Genomic DNA, 12,220 nt, shown 5'->3' with positions numbered 1-12,220 from the left:
TATATAATTATATTATATATAATTCCTAATTTCACACACTGTGCTATTACGAAAACAGATTGCACTAATATGGTAAACATTACTCATAATTCGATGCGTCATGAAAAACATTAAACACCGAATGAATAAGTCTAAGTTTCGTTCGCTTTTTAATTGACGAAAAATGAAAAAAAAATACATGGAACATTTTTTTCACTCCTGACGTCACTTTGAAATCTTCTTTCTCGGGATATCAATTTCCTTTTCAAAGTTTTATAAATTTGTTATTCGAAATTGTTCTTTTTTTTTCACATATCATATGTGTTCATAATAGATAAATCTAGTCTAGAATGTATATTCATATTTAATAGTTTCTTGAACGGCAAATCTATCTCTCATTTTCACTCGTACATTTAATTTCGCGATGATCCTATTGCGGTGTCTATCTTAATATAAAAGAGTAATTAACTTAAGAAATAAAGATGTAAAAAGGACACTGGAAGAGTTCCAAGAAGAAAGATTCAACGAAAGTGACGTAATTGTGAATTATATGACAACATATTGCAGGGTTGATCGAATCGATCATTTTGCAAAGAAATTGATTTCCAAAATTATTCTCAAAAATGGATTTTCATCATACAGAGTGTCTCATAATTCGTAATCTTAATTTGACAACAATGACATATTCTCTTTGACAAGTTCAAAGTAAATTTTTCCTCAATGCAAATATATCGAGAGAGAGAGAGAGAGAGAGAGAGAAAGGTCACTTATCGCAATTTTTTAGATATTCTCGTCACAACATAAGATTCAAATTAAGATTCTGTCAAAAAATAAATTAATTTTAAAGATTAATTAAAAAATATGATTTTATATCCCTGTGTAAAATCTTTTTTTTTTTCCTATCATGTTTATAATTCAGATAAAGCTCTAGTTATTTATCCTCGTTAATTATTGCTAACAGTAAGGAAAAATAGACTCCGAAAATTCAGAGAGTCCGCTCATTAAAATCGAGGTCGCGAATTATGAAACACTTTTTATCTACCTGTAAAAAAAATATTCTTTTGTTTCTGTCGCGATAGAAGCGATAATGGAACAAAAAAACTGTATATACTAATTACCGTTCCTCGTAAGATAAGGAGGTTTCGCGATATATAACCGTTCTTTTTCAATTCTTGGAAAATGACCGATTGGAGAGGAAGGAGGGAGATTAACTCACCGAGACGAAGCTCCCCGAAGTTTCCACAGCCGATTTTCTTGCCGACCCGGAAGTTGGGGCCGACCATGAGCACGCCGGACGACGAGGTGACGCTGTGCCGGGACGAGTGCACGTTGGACCGGGCGGCATTACCGCTGCCCCTGGAGGTCCGCTTGGCGACCTCCTGCTCGCGCTCAGAGTTGCGAGCCCCGAGCTCCTTGTCGCCGCGGTTGTCCCTGCCGTCTCGTTTCTGCATCTCGTATCGGCCGTTGTTATCCACGGTTGCGGCGGATATTTACAAAAATAAATCCCACGACGCACGATCGGAATAAACTTGGACGATCAACACAGCTGCAGTCGCACGGATTTTTCACCACACTCGCTTCTCGACGACGACGACGACGACGACGACGACGATGTTAGTTTCTCGATCAGTGACGGGGATCGATCCTCGTGCAGGGCATATCTCGTATGCCCCCGGGAAGCCGCGGTCACCGCGACACGATAGAATAAGAACGGAACACGGCACGACACTCGTCGCAGTTTCCGCAAGCGGAAAAGGGCACGCGCGGGCGCGGTGTATACTAGGTGTATAGGGCGCGCGGAAGGGAAGGCGACGCGCGGGCGGCGACGTGGTGAGGAGGGGGAGAGCGTGCCGAGGGGGCTGGTTGACTGTCAGGGTTCGACGGACGATGCCACCTCCGAGGGAACAATCAATTCTCCGTGCCAGTCTAACCTCTCCGAACTAATGTTTACACCCTAGAGGAACACGACAGGGTGCGACGCGTATTCGAGGAAGCGTATCTCTTCCGGGATGCAACTTCTCCCAGGTTCACTTGATCTGGCGGGGCCTGGTCGACGATCGTCACGGGAGCGGAAGGAATCCAAGTACGAGACTCGATGCGGCGTCGAACAGCAACGTCGTCGATCCGGACGAGCCCATAGCAATTTCGACCCGCCTCTCGTGCCCGGCGATCGTCGCCGGGATGCCGGAACGACGAACGACGACTCGAGGAATCGCGCGGCTCACGCTCTGACGACGCGACGCAGCACGGCATTACCGTGGCGGCCGTTCTTCCTGCGCAAGGCTTCTGTCTTGCTGCTGTCGTCGCTCCCGCTGATGCCGGTGATGCTGGCGATGTTGTTGCTGGCGCGTCCCGCGATCCTCGGCATCTCCATTAATCGAGATCTACGCGAGCGAGCGTGTGCCCGCGCGCGATCGAGATCCACCTCCGCGATTCGCGCTCCTCACTCTGTCTCTCTCTCTCTCTCTCTCTCTCTCTCTCTCTCTCTCTTCTCCTCGACTCGATTCACTCGACGCGACTTGACGCGACTTCACTCCACTCGGGGGAGCGCGTTCATAGACACCCGTCCGCGGACAGGCAACGGCGTAGCGCCGAGATTCCCTAGGATCGCACGTATTCCGTCCACCTACGCGCGTATATATCCTTTTTTTCCTTTTCTCCTGCTCGCCGTATCAATGGTATCACCCAATTTGATATACTTTCTTTCTCTCTCTTTATATATATATATATATATATATATATATATATCTCACTGCCGCCACGACACGACGGCACGCCGAACTGACAAACGTGCTGCTTCGCGCTCTCTCTTTCACACACACACACACTCTCTCTCTCTTTCTCTCTTATTCCTCCGTTGGCCTGTTCCGTATTCCCATTTACTCGCATACACGGCGGACACGGTTGCTGCAGCGATATTTTCGCGTTACACGAATCTCGCACCGCACAAATTACCGTAAATTCGTCTCACCCGCGATCAAATTCCTCGCGGACAACGGGCCAGCGAACCTGCCCCTCACGCACGACGGGACATGAGTGAGTTAAGTTGCTACGGACACCGGCAGGCCTGTCAACCGCGACGACGTCCTCTCCAGTCAGTGATGTAGGACGGAGGGATTTTTGCGCGCATGCGCAGTAACTATATAACCTCGAGTGGTTATACGTGACCATAGACATAGTCATAGACATAGTATATCTAGACCGAGCGTTTGCCTTTATTTAAGGAGTATGTCCTTTTCTACGTGCACCTCGGCTCCCACTCCTCAACACTCGGTCTAGATATATATGTCTATGTACGTGACTTACCGTTTAAGTGGTATCGTCAGGCCCATCATTTGGAGGAATGTAAAGAATATGAAAAACAAATTATACAAAGATCTCTCCGTTAATTGAATAATACAATTTACAGATAATTGTAACGGATTTTACTAATGTTTGAAGTCTGATTTTTATTTGTTGCAAATTGCAGAAAATTTTATTGAATATTCTAACAAATATATTGGATTAAAGTTATAAGCATACATGATAAATAAAGTTTACTTTTTTAATATAATAAATACTCTCTTCTCTTTCCTCCTCTCATTTCTATATTTTATTGATATAAATGGTTAAAAAATTCATTAAAAATTTATATTTGTCCAAAAAACACTATACCTTGCATTTCCAAGTACGGATCTGACAAAGCAGTTACGTGGTTCGTTGCGTGAGGTGAGATTAGGAAAAATCTTTCTGTCCGATATCCAGCCCGAGATTGCCGGCTTCGAGACTCAGCTCATGCTACAAAAAATTAAAATTAAACGAAGAAAACATTTATATGACGTTCATTGAATAAAACCAGAAATTTTTAAGACTCGGAGAGATAATAGAGTTTACTCTCTCTACTTTGTCTGATTTTCACTCGCAGAAAATGACCAATCGTATAAAGCTTATGACGCGCATGCGCAATGTATGTGACTGCATTCTGAATTTTAATTTAGATTGGCAAGCGTGCCAGAACAAGCGCGCTTTACAAAAGTATACTTATTCGGATGAAAATTTCCTTTTACATACAAAGAACTGAATTTTCGATGTTTATATTTAGTTATTATTTCGTAATTCTTATATATGTTTTGTGACTGTATGTATAAAAGAAGCGGAGAAACGCGAAGACTGAAGATCGATATGACAGATTAGATGTCGTGAGTCTGGCGTGTGACGTAACAGGAACGGCTTTTCTAGCACGAAAAATGGCCGGCGCCGTGTGGGCCGAGGACGAGATCGGACGAAAGTGGGACCGTTGTTTTACGGATGCCATTCTTAAATTAGGTAATTAACATTTCTGAAATATTCGCGATGAGACGTATATTTTTTTGCAACGTTACTCACGGATTTGCTTTTTTTTTTTCAGGCGGTGGAATAGTCCTTGGCGGAGTGTTTTCTCTATTTTTCTTCAAAAGTAAGACCACTTTATGGATACGTATCATTGTATCGCTCTTGTGATGTAACTACAGTTATTATTATAACTCTGTCTCATCTCGAAATTAGAATTAATAAGTTTGTCTTTGTAGTTAATTTTCTTGCACTAGTTTACACTAAAAATGAGATAGATATTTATTTAGAAGTTGGAGAACAAAAAACTCAAAAAATTCAGCTACAAAATACATACTTATAGTATTATGATATTGTACATATGTATTACATATACATTTAATATATTTTGCTTTTTCTTTCAAAATTTAGTTTAATAGTCTGTGAAACAAGTTTATAATGAATTGTACAATATAAATTGCAATTTTATATATAACGTTAAAAAATAATATATATAATCTTTTTTCTTAACTTTGAATAAACTTATATAAATTCTTTTGTTTTTAATAGTTTTCACAGAATATTTTTTATAATTTTCATCTTTCATCTTACTTGTTTTTGCAAATTTTGATACATTATAGCAATTTGATAGATAATAGCATAATATTTGGACATAAGTACATGTTTAGATTTAATCAACCAAAACAAAAAAAAAAAGGAGGAATTGCACATTATCATGTCAAATTGCTCTCTTTAATTATTTCATAGTAAAATATATATATAAAATATATATAGTAAAGTATATAAAAATATTGAATTCTCTTTTTATAGGAAGGAGATGGCCCATTATAACTGGTGCTGGCTTTGGATTAGGCATGGCATATTCCAATTGTGAAGGAGATATAAATGCATCGATACATCAACAGACATCTAGGAGCTGTAAATCTGAAGGAAAGAAATAATTATTAGGATCTATTGTGTAAAAATAAAATCAAAGTTATTATTAAAATAAAAGTATATCAATAAATCCAATAACTGTGCTGTATTAATCTACTCTTTATATCTTTAATCTTTATTCTAGGTGAAATTTATTTTATATTTCAATCTCTCATATCACTATTTCTCGCCTTACCTTACACAATAGACAAGAAAATTGTTTAGTAAAAGAAATATATTTCTTCTATGGTGCGTTCATTATAATTGTTCAATGTAATAATAATGAGATAGAAAAATACATAACTATAATTATTGTACATATCGATAAATATTATTACGCATAAATATATAACAATTGTAATAATATTATTTTAAAAAAATACAAGATTTATATTTTTTTATTTTTCTTATTGTTGCTTAAAATTATTAAAACGCACACTTATGTATGTAAACTCTTTCATTAATTACTATAATTTATGTGTAACAGTAATGCTGGAAGTGTATATATGCAGTTACATATATAAAGTAGGAATTGTGTGTGTATATATATAGAGTTCGTATATACATTCAAACTCTAATTTATGTCTTTCAAACATTTATAATATTAACCAGTCATATTCTGCGACATGTATCAATTAATATCAACATTTTCATACAATTTCAGAATTTCCAAAATTGGTTTTGGCCATTTATTGTATTTGTATAATTTCTTAAAAGAAAAAGATGCATAATATAATGTATCATAAAAAACAGGAATGTCATACATGAAGCTATAATTTATATCAGTAGCGCAAACATACAAATAATTTCTGTGAACCATTATAATAATCTGTGATATGTATGTATTATACATAATTTATATATTATTAAATACAAAAAATTATATTTTAATTTGTAATAAAATCTTTCATTTGAACAAATTTTATTAATAATGTATGTAAAGAGATAAATGTGTAAATAAGTTTTAATTTTGGAGATTCTGATAGTTTTTCACATATATAGCAGAGCGAAATTTTTGTCTTTATTTGGCATCTTAGTATACCTTTAGGCTTTAAATATTAATATGCTCGATCAAAAGCAGGCATGAAAGAAATAATATATGATGTTTATATCTTAAGATTAAATACCATGCCCAAAAATTGTTCGTAGTGGATTGTTATAACACCATCCAGATCTGTGTCTAATCGTCTAAAAGCGGATGTCAAAGTCTAAAAATAGAAAAAAATATGGTTATTATATTATTGCATAAGAATTTCGCAAATATTTCAAAAGTTGGTAATCAAGGATATTTAAAAATGCAATCAAACATGTAAGACTAAAAAAATCAGCTACTCAATCAACATTATTCAATTCTATAATTTAGAATCAATAAGTCATTTAAACACACATTTAATTCATAGTGATCGTAATCAATTATTTTTATATAAATTAAAATTTTTACATAGAAAATCAATAGATATATACTTCTAGACAAGGTCAAATGACATAATGTCTAATGGGATAATTTAGATCGTTATGTGTATACTTACATATAGTACTATGCAGCACTGTATAAAGTCGTCAAAGTATATTGTTCCGCGACCTGCCCGATCATACTTTCTTATAAGTGTGTCAATTATTTGATCTGATAGTCGGTATCCAAAGTTTGTCAGAGCAGTCTTCAATTCGTTGCGGTCAATGTTACCACTGTTATCGCGATCAAATGATCGAAAACAATTCTCCCAATCAGTAACATATTTCCACAATGCTCCAAATTCTTCAAAACTCACAGTACCAGTTTGGTTTTTATCGAACATACCTGTAGCAGGATCGATTTTGTCAGTGTCAAACATACCTGTGCCAACAAAGTTAAAGAACAAAATGATAGCAATCCCAAAAGACCATGCAAATTAATATTATAATGCAATACTATCTCATAAGAATAAATAAAAAATATGCACTATAGATTATAATTTAAAAGGAATTTATATCCAATATTGGATACTAGTTGTTCTAGCACTAAGTGATAGATATTAAACTTTTAATTTAACACTACAGAGTAATTTACATGCAAAAATTTCAACAAGCAATTAGAAGAAAATTGCAAATATAATAAAATATAAATCAAATTTACATGGTCATTTGAAAATATTGTATGAAAATATTTATCTTACCAATCATTAGACGAACAGTTTCTGGATTAAATGGTGTCCATGTACCATTTGAGAGAGCTTGTTGTAATTCATCTGCAGTAATTGAACCAGATCTGTCTTTATCCACCCTGGAAGACCAAGACATTATCTCTTTAATTATCCAAAATTAAATATCACAAAACAACATTATCACAATTAATATTTTCATTATCTTAATCTTTATTTTATAATTTTATTGATATATAGAACAATGTTAAAATGAAAAATGGGATTCAAAACAGGGGAAAAAAATTTTGCTGAATATAAAACACATTCGTTTATTACAGTAATTAACTGTAAAATATGTATAGGTTAAAAACTAATAAAGAATTTGGAAACAATAGCTTGTTATGGCAGGAAATAGCAAGCATTCACGATTTCTAAAGAAATAATACGTTTTATATCGATTAATGATTAATTTATAAAGCAAAGAAATTACCTTTGGAATACGCTCCAAAGAAATTCCTGGCTGGGCATGGGCGAAACGAAAGACATTTTTCTGCCCCTCGTGGAAAAGCAGCAAGAAATATAATAGCAAAATCAAACAGTGGCAATATATCTTGCGTGATATTACGTTAGAAGCGCAGATAATTATTGACAATCGCCACTAAACGTAATCACTCTGACAAGCCGAAATTTCCCGAAAGCGTGATTGTTATTCGACACGTCACACGTCACTTTATGTACGACGTATGGCTTGCCTGATACGTTGATTGCGCAAGGCCTGTCATTGGGCGGTTGACTGTGACGTCAAAAAATGTGGAATCGTACACAAGCATCACTATTGTGCGTCTTTTTAAAAATACGTTGATATATAAAATTTCCTCAATATCAATATGCAATTTGAAAGTAAATTCATACCTAAATTTAATTTTGGTAGTCTAATATCTTATAAATTTGTTTTTAATATTTTTTTAAATAGTTTAATTTTTAGTTATTTTATTCTGTATTTAAAGAAAATATATATATATATCTGTTGTCATATTATAGTACACATATTATATAGAAACATTATATATAATATTCCATATACTATAATAATATATTTTATTATATAAAAACATTTTTACAAAAAAGATTAGGAAAGATCAATGGAAATAAGGATTCCTCCACAAACTTTTTATGTAATATTTAATATTAGTTTGTTTTGGGCTTATTTATCTTCCATGCGCCGATATTGTATCTAAGCCAGATAAAAAGTAAATCTCTGCCCATTTGCAACCAACTCCAAAACGGTATTATTTTGGAACCTTCAATTTCGATCCAATTTACTGCTATTTCAGTTATAGGAATATTAAGAGTCTGTGCGATATAAAGCATTTCTACGTCAAAAGCCCAGCGTTCGACATGTAACGCTTCAAATATCGTCCTCGCTGATTTTCTCGTTAGAAGTTTAAATCCGCACTGCGTATCTCTAATGTCTTTTACGCACAACAGCCAGACTAAAAAATGGAATCCGTGCATAAGGAATAATCGGAAGTAAGATCGCTTTGCGGTTTCTTCTTTTTCTAAATGCGCTCTTGATCCACATATTATCGCGTCCGATAATGCTGTTTTTTCAGGTTTGCTTGTATAATCGACTAAAACAAATTTATTACAACTAATAATCTCTCTCTCTCTCTCTAAGATTTGTAAGTATATAAGAAGAGTAATAGAATTATTACTTTTAAATGTAAATATATAATCTGTAGACAATATAATAATAGCAGAATCATAACTTTTTTTAAATATTGGCTGTAACTTACATCCTAAAACCTTTATTAAACTCTCATCTAATTTTTTTAGATCACTGAACTCGGTAGCACCATCTGCATCTGCAAATAACAATGCGCTGCCTCTTGCACTTAGCATACCCTTAAATCAAATAAAAAACTCTGAAATTTTATCAAAATATAAAATTAGGTATTAACTAGATCAAAAGGCTTAATGTCAATAGTTTAATATATATATTTTATATTTAAGATTTAATTTCGTTTATCAAATTTACTAACCAGTCTTACAGCACCACCTTTCCCTCTATTTTTAACAAGATTTAACACTCTCAGAGTATTATATTTTGATGCATAATTCTGTGCAACATTCACAGTTTTGTCTGTGCTGCCATCACTGACTACTATCACTTCATAAGTAAATTCAGATTCTGCACGTTTTTCTAAATATTCCAAACATTCATCCAACATTGCTGGCACTATTAAATACAAATAAAATTATATGTATATAATATATAAGTAAGATATAAATAACATATATGTGCAATAAATCTTACATCTCTGCTCTTCATTGTAAGCAGGTATAATGACACTGAGATGTACACTCCAAGGATCATGTAACGAAGGGAATGCTTCCCTCATCTCTGTTTGATAGTTGAAAAAGAACTTTTCATTTTCATCCCTCCAAATTTTGGGATACTGTTCACTTGTTATATATATTGTTACACAAAACTAAAATAAACATTTATATTATATTTTATAAAAACAACACTGTATTCATGATTTTTATAAAATATTATATAATTACTTCTTAAATTATATGCAAAATAACATATTGTTTGAAAAAAAAGTGTAAACATAAGACAGATAATTTCAATACATACCAAAATTATAATAAATATAGCCAGTGATATTCCGTAACAGAGCAGACAGCCTAGTGATAACATTCTGATACCGGAGAATATTTAAGAATTACGGAGTAACAGATAAAAAAATATATCGAAAATAACGTGCATATCTATTTTCCTTTCGTTCCGGTAGCATGTAGCATATGTTCATACGTCATACGTCATCTAAATGTGAGTCTGTTCGTTTTATAGCGTTTTCGAATGTAGCAGGTTTAATCCCTCTGAAAGCGATTAATGACGTCATCGCATCGTCTCTATCAATGAAAGACTTGAATTCATAGTAAAATATAGTGATTAATTGATCGGGTTTTGATTAACCTGTTCATTCGAAAATGCTATTAGTTGTACTTTTTACAATCAGTGTTGGGAGATAAAGGAACAAATCTCGCGCATGCTTAGTAACGCAATAGAAAGAAAGAGAGAGAGAGAGAAACTTATATAAGATTGCATTATGTTACATGCTCTTTAAAAAGAACTTGAAGAATTATATTGTTCTGTATGACGACTATCGATCCCTGCAAACAACTTGCATGCAAACTGCAAAAGTGCTTGAAAGGCTTGTACAATTTAATCTATTAAAGAGAGAGTATATATAAAAAAATATTATATATTCCTAACCTTATTTCTCTCTTGGAAAAAAAGATGCTGAAAGTTAGATGAAATAAGAAATTATAGTTTATGTTAATATTTATTTAATTCAAATAATAATGTAATAAACATACATCTTTGGATTTTACTACAAAATTTATTATAGGAACATATATTTTTCTGATTTTAGACAACGTCTATCAGCCTTCTCGTTGTCAAGAAATAATCGAAGAAATAAGAAAGTGTTGCCTGAAACATTCATCTATCTCTGCTGTTTGTGATGGCATAGATACTTCTAAACGATATGAACATAATACTGTTGATTATGTAAGTTCAATATATATTTTAATCAAACGTACAGCTTATTTATTTAATTAGAGAGAAAAAATTAAATATAATTATATTTTAATAATTGTAGAATATATGTTAATAATTAATTTTTAAATTTTGTTTTAGCGAAAAGTTTTAAAATAGACAATGTCTAACGAAATAAGAAGACAAACATTAGGAAAGAGAGGTTTTGCGTATCGTCATCCAAATATTTTTATTTTGACGAGTGTAACAATTTCTATGTGTATACTCTTCAGCAAACCTCTTTATGATATTTTTATTGCCGAACCACCAGTACAAGAAATGAAAATTACTCGTAAAATTTAAATTTGTACAAATTTGTTTTTGTGTAAGAATGGAGTCAGTAAAAAAAGCAAGGGAGAGATTGAGACAATATCCAGCTCTGATGATTCGATGCCAAGAATCGGCGTCAAGGTACGCATCTTGCGTGTTAGCGAAATCCAACTTAGAAAAGAACGCTTGCGACGCGGAATTTAACGAATTGAAGAAATGTCTTGTTAAAGCCGCCGCGGGCAGTTATAGAAGATTATAAACAAGCTTGAAGCTCAATCGATGAATATCTGCAAGTTTGATTTAATGCCGTACCTTTTAGCTGTACGAGAATGAATATTATACGCAATGAAATAAATAACTCGTCATTTACGTCACACTGTCTACTGGCGTTCGTTATACGATTAATCTTGATACTATATGCCAATTTTCACGACAAATACTTCGCCGTACCGTACACAGATGTGGATTATAAGGTATTTACTGATGCCGCTAGGCATGTAATAGAACAACGATCACCGTTCGAGCGTCATACTTATCGTTATTCGCCGTTTCTGGCTTGGTTCTTGACACCAAACATTATATTACACAAAGATTTTGGAAAGATTTTATTTTCCGTAATAGATATATTGATAGCAATCTTGATTAAAAACATCCTCACTCGACAGAAATGTAATGAGACTCTAAAACATCTCTGTGCGCTCTTGTGGCTCTACAATCCGTTAACATTGGTGATCTCGACGAGAGGTAACGCAGATTCGTTGGCTGTTTTTTTAGTTATAATCACATTAGATTTATTACAGCGAGATAAAATTGTACTGGCCGGGTTATTTCATGGGATATCCGTGCATTTTAGATTATATCCATTGATGTTTAGTTTACCCATGTTCTTGTCCTTATGTAAAAATAATCGTTTTCTGCCAAACAAAAATCAATGGATACTTATGTTGAGTTGCGCATTTTCAATTGTTACATTGACAATCACGGGCTATTATTTGTACGACTTCAAATTTTTGTACGA

The 12,220-nt window shown here is 33.9% G+C and overlaps 5 protein-coding genes across 12 annotated transcripts in view; 2 read left to right on the top strand and 3 right to left on the bottom strand.

Annotated features, from left to right (window-relative positions):
• Positions 1 to 1,456, bottom strand: part of LOC115242267 (casein kinase I) — a 36,418-nt gene extending 34,962 nt beyond the window's left edge. For all 5 annotated transcript variants that reach the window (XM_029818429.1, XM_029818426.1, XM_029818427.1 and 2 more), the window contains exon 1: positions 1,196 to 1,456. In XM_029818429.1, the coding sequence (XP_029674289.1) occupies positions 1,196 to 1,430 (235 nt within the window). In that variant the 5' untranslated portion in view covers positions 1,431 to 1,456. The remainder of the gene's footprint in view (positions 1 to 1,195) is intronic.
• Positions 1,457 to 4,114: 2,658 nt separating this feature from the next.
• LOC115242290 (MICOS complex subunit Mic10-like) lies at positions 4,115 to 5,315 on the top strand. The gene is made up of 3 exons (XM_029818476.1): positions 4,115 to 4,284; positions 4,367 to 4,414; positions 5,098 to 5,315. Exons 1-3 carry the CDS (start codon positions 4,206 to 4,208, stop codon positions 5,226 to 5,228), a joined length of 258 nt encoding a protein of 85 aa, XP_029674336.1. The 5' UTR covers positions 4,115 to 4,205; the 3' UTR covers positions 5,229 to 5,315.
• LOC115242288 (programmed cell death protein 6) lies at positions 5,003 to 8,062 on the bottom strand. Of its 3 annotated transcripts, XM_029818473.1 has the most exons (5): positions 7,813 to 8,062; positions 7,356 to 7,462; positions 6,732 to 7,036; positions 6,330 to 6,410; positions 5,003 to 5,211 (listed from the first exon to the last, which is right to left on the bottom strand). In XM_029818473.1, exons 1-5 carry the CDS (start codon positions 7,866 to 7,868, stop codon positions 5,197 to 5,199), a joined length of 564 nt encoding a protein of 187 aa, XP_029674333.1. In that variant the 5' UTR covers positions 7,869 to 8,062; the 3' UTR covers positions 5,003 to 5,196. The 3 variants fall into 3 exon arrangements, with proteins under 3 accessions (XP_029674333.1, XP_029674331.1, XP_029674334.1); XM_029818471.1 differs by lacking the exon at positions 5,003 to 5,211 and having other exon boundaries at positions 5,423 to 6,410; positions 7,813 to 8,059; XM_029818474.1 differs by lacking the exon at positions 5,003 to 5,211 and having other exon boundaries at positions 5,423 to 6,410; positions 6,732 to 7,000; positions 7,813 to 8,059.
• A 342-nt stretch (positions 8,063 to 8,404) lies between these two features.
• On the bottom strand, positions 8,405 to 10,168 carry LOC115242286 (dolichyl-phosphate beta-glucosyltransferase-like). The gene is made up of 5 exons (XM_029818469.1): positions 9,967 to 10,168; positions 9,640 to 9,814; positions 9,365 to 9,561; positions 9,119 to 9,227; positions 8,405 to 8,953 (listed from the first exon to the last, which is right to left on the bottom strand). Exons 1-5 carry the CDS (start codon positions 10,027 to 10,029, stop codon positions 8,511 to 8,513), a joined length of 987 nt encoding a protein of 328 aa, XP_029674329.1. The 5' UTR covers positions 10,030 to 10,168; the 3' UTR covers positions 8,405 to 8,510.
• Positions 10,169 to 11,048: 880 nt separating this feature from the next.
• Positions 11,049 to 12,220, top strand: part of LOC115242285 (GPI mannosyltransferase 1) — a 7,387-nt gene continuing 6,215 nt past the window's right edge. The window contains exon 1 of one of the 2 annotated variants that reach the window (XM_029818467.1): positions 11,049 to 12,208. In XM_029818467.1, coding sequence (XP_029674327.1) covers positions 11,532 to 12,208 — 677 coding nt within the window. In that variant the 5' untranslated portion in view covers positions 11,049 to 11,531. The other variant, XM_029818468.1, reaches the window with a different exon arrangement.

The sequence above is a fragment of the Formica exsecta genome, unplaced genomic scaffold (genome assembly GCF_003651465.1).
Source record: "Formica exsecta isolate Colony F162 unplaced genomic scaffold, ASM365146v1 scaffold59, whole genome shotgun sequence".
Lineage (NCBI taxonomy): Eukaryota > Metazoa > Arthropoda > Insecta > Hymenoptera > Formicidae > Formica > Formica exsecta.
Note: the sequence above shows the minus strand (reverse complement) of the source record. Positions and strands in the feature narration are given on the sequence as shown.

Bases quoted from the DNA above. Each gene is read 5' to 3' on its own strand.
- LOC115242290 (XM_029818476.1), top strand. From the start codon at position 4,206: ATGGCCGGCGCCGTGTGGGCCGAGGACGAGATCGGACGAAAGTGGGAC. The intron at 4,285-4,366 runs GTAATTAACATT...TTTTTTTTTCAG, and splicing joins GGATGCCATTCTTAAATTAG to GCGGTGGAATAGTCCTTGGC. The intron at 4,415-5,097 runs GTAAGACCACTT...CTCTTTTTATAG, and splicing joins TTCTCTATTTTTCTTCAAAA to GAAGGAGATGGCCCATTATA.
- LOC115242288 (XM_029818471.1), bottom strand. From the start codon at position 7,868: ATGTCTTTCGTTTCGCCCATGCCCAGCCAGGAATTTCTTTGGAGCGTA. The intron at 7,463-7,812 runs GTAATTTCTTTG...TTGGTCTTCCAG, and splicing joins CTTTGGAGCGTATTCCAAAG to GGTGGATAAAGACAGATCTG. The intron at 6,411-6,731 runs GTAAGTATACAC...TTCTATTTTTAG, and splicing joins AGTGCTGCATAGTACTATAT to ACTTTGACATCCGCTTTTAG.
- LOC115242286 (XM_029818469.1), bottom strand. From the start codon at position 10,029: ATGTTATCACTAGGCTGTCTGCTCTGTTACGGAATATCACTGGCTATA. The intron at 9,815-9,966 runs GTATGTATTGAA...TGTTTATTTTAG, and splicing joins CTATATTTATTATAATTTTG to TTTTGTGTAACAATATATAT. The intron at 9,562-9,639 runs GTAAGATTTATT...TGTATTTAATAG, and splicing joins TTACAATGAAGAGCAGAGAT to TGCCAGCAATGTTGGATGAA.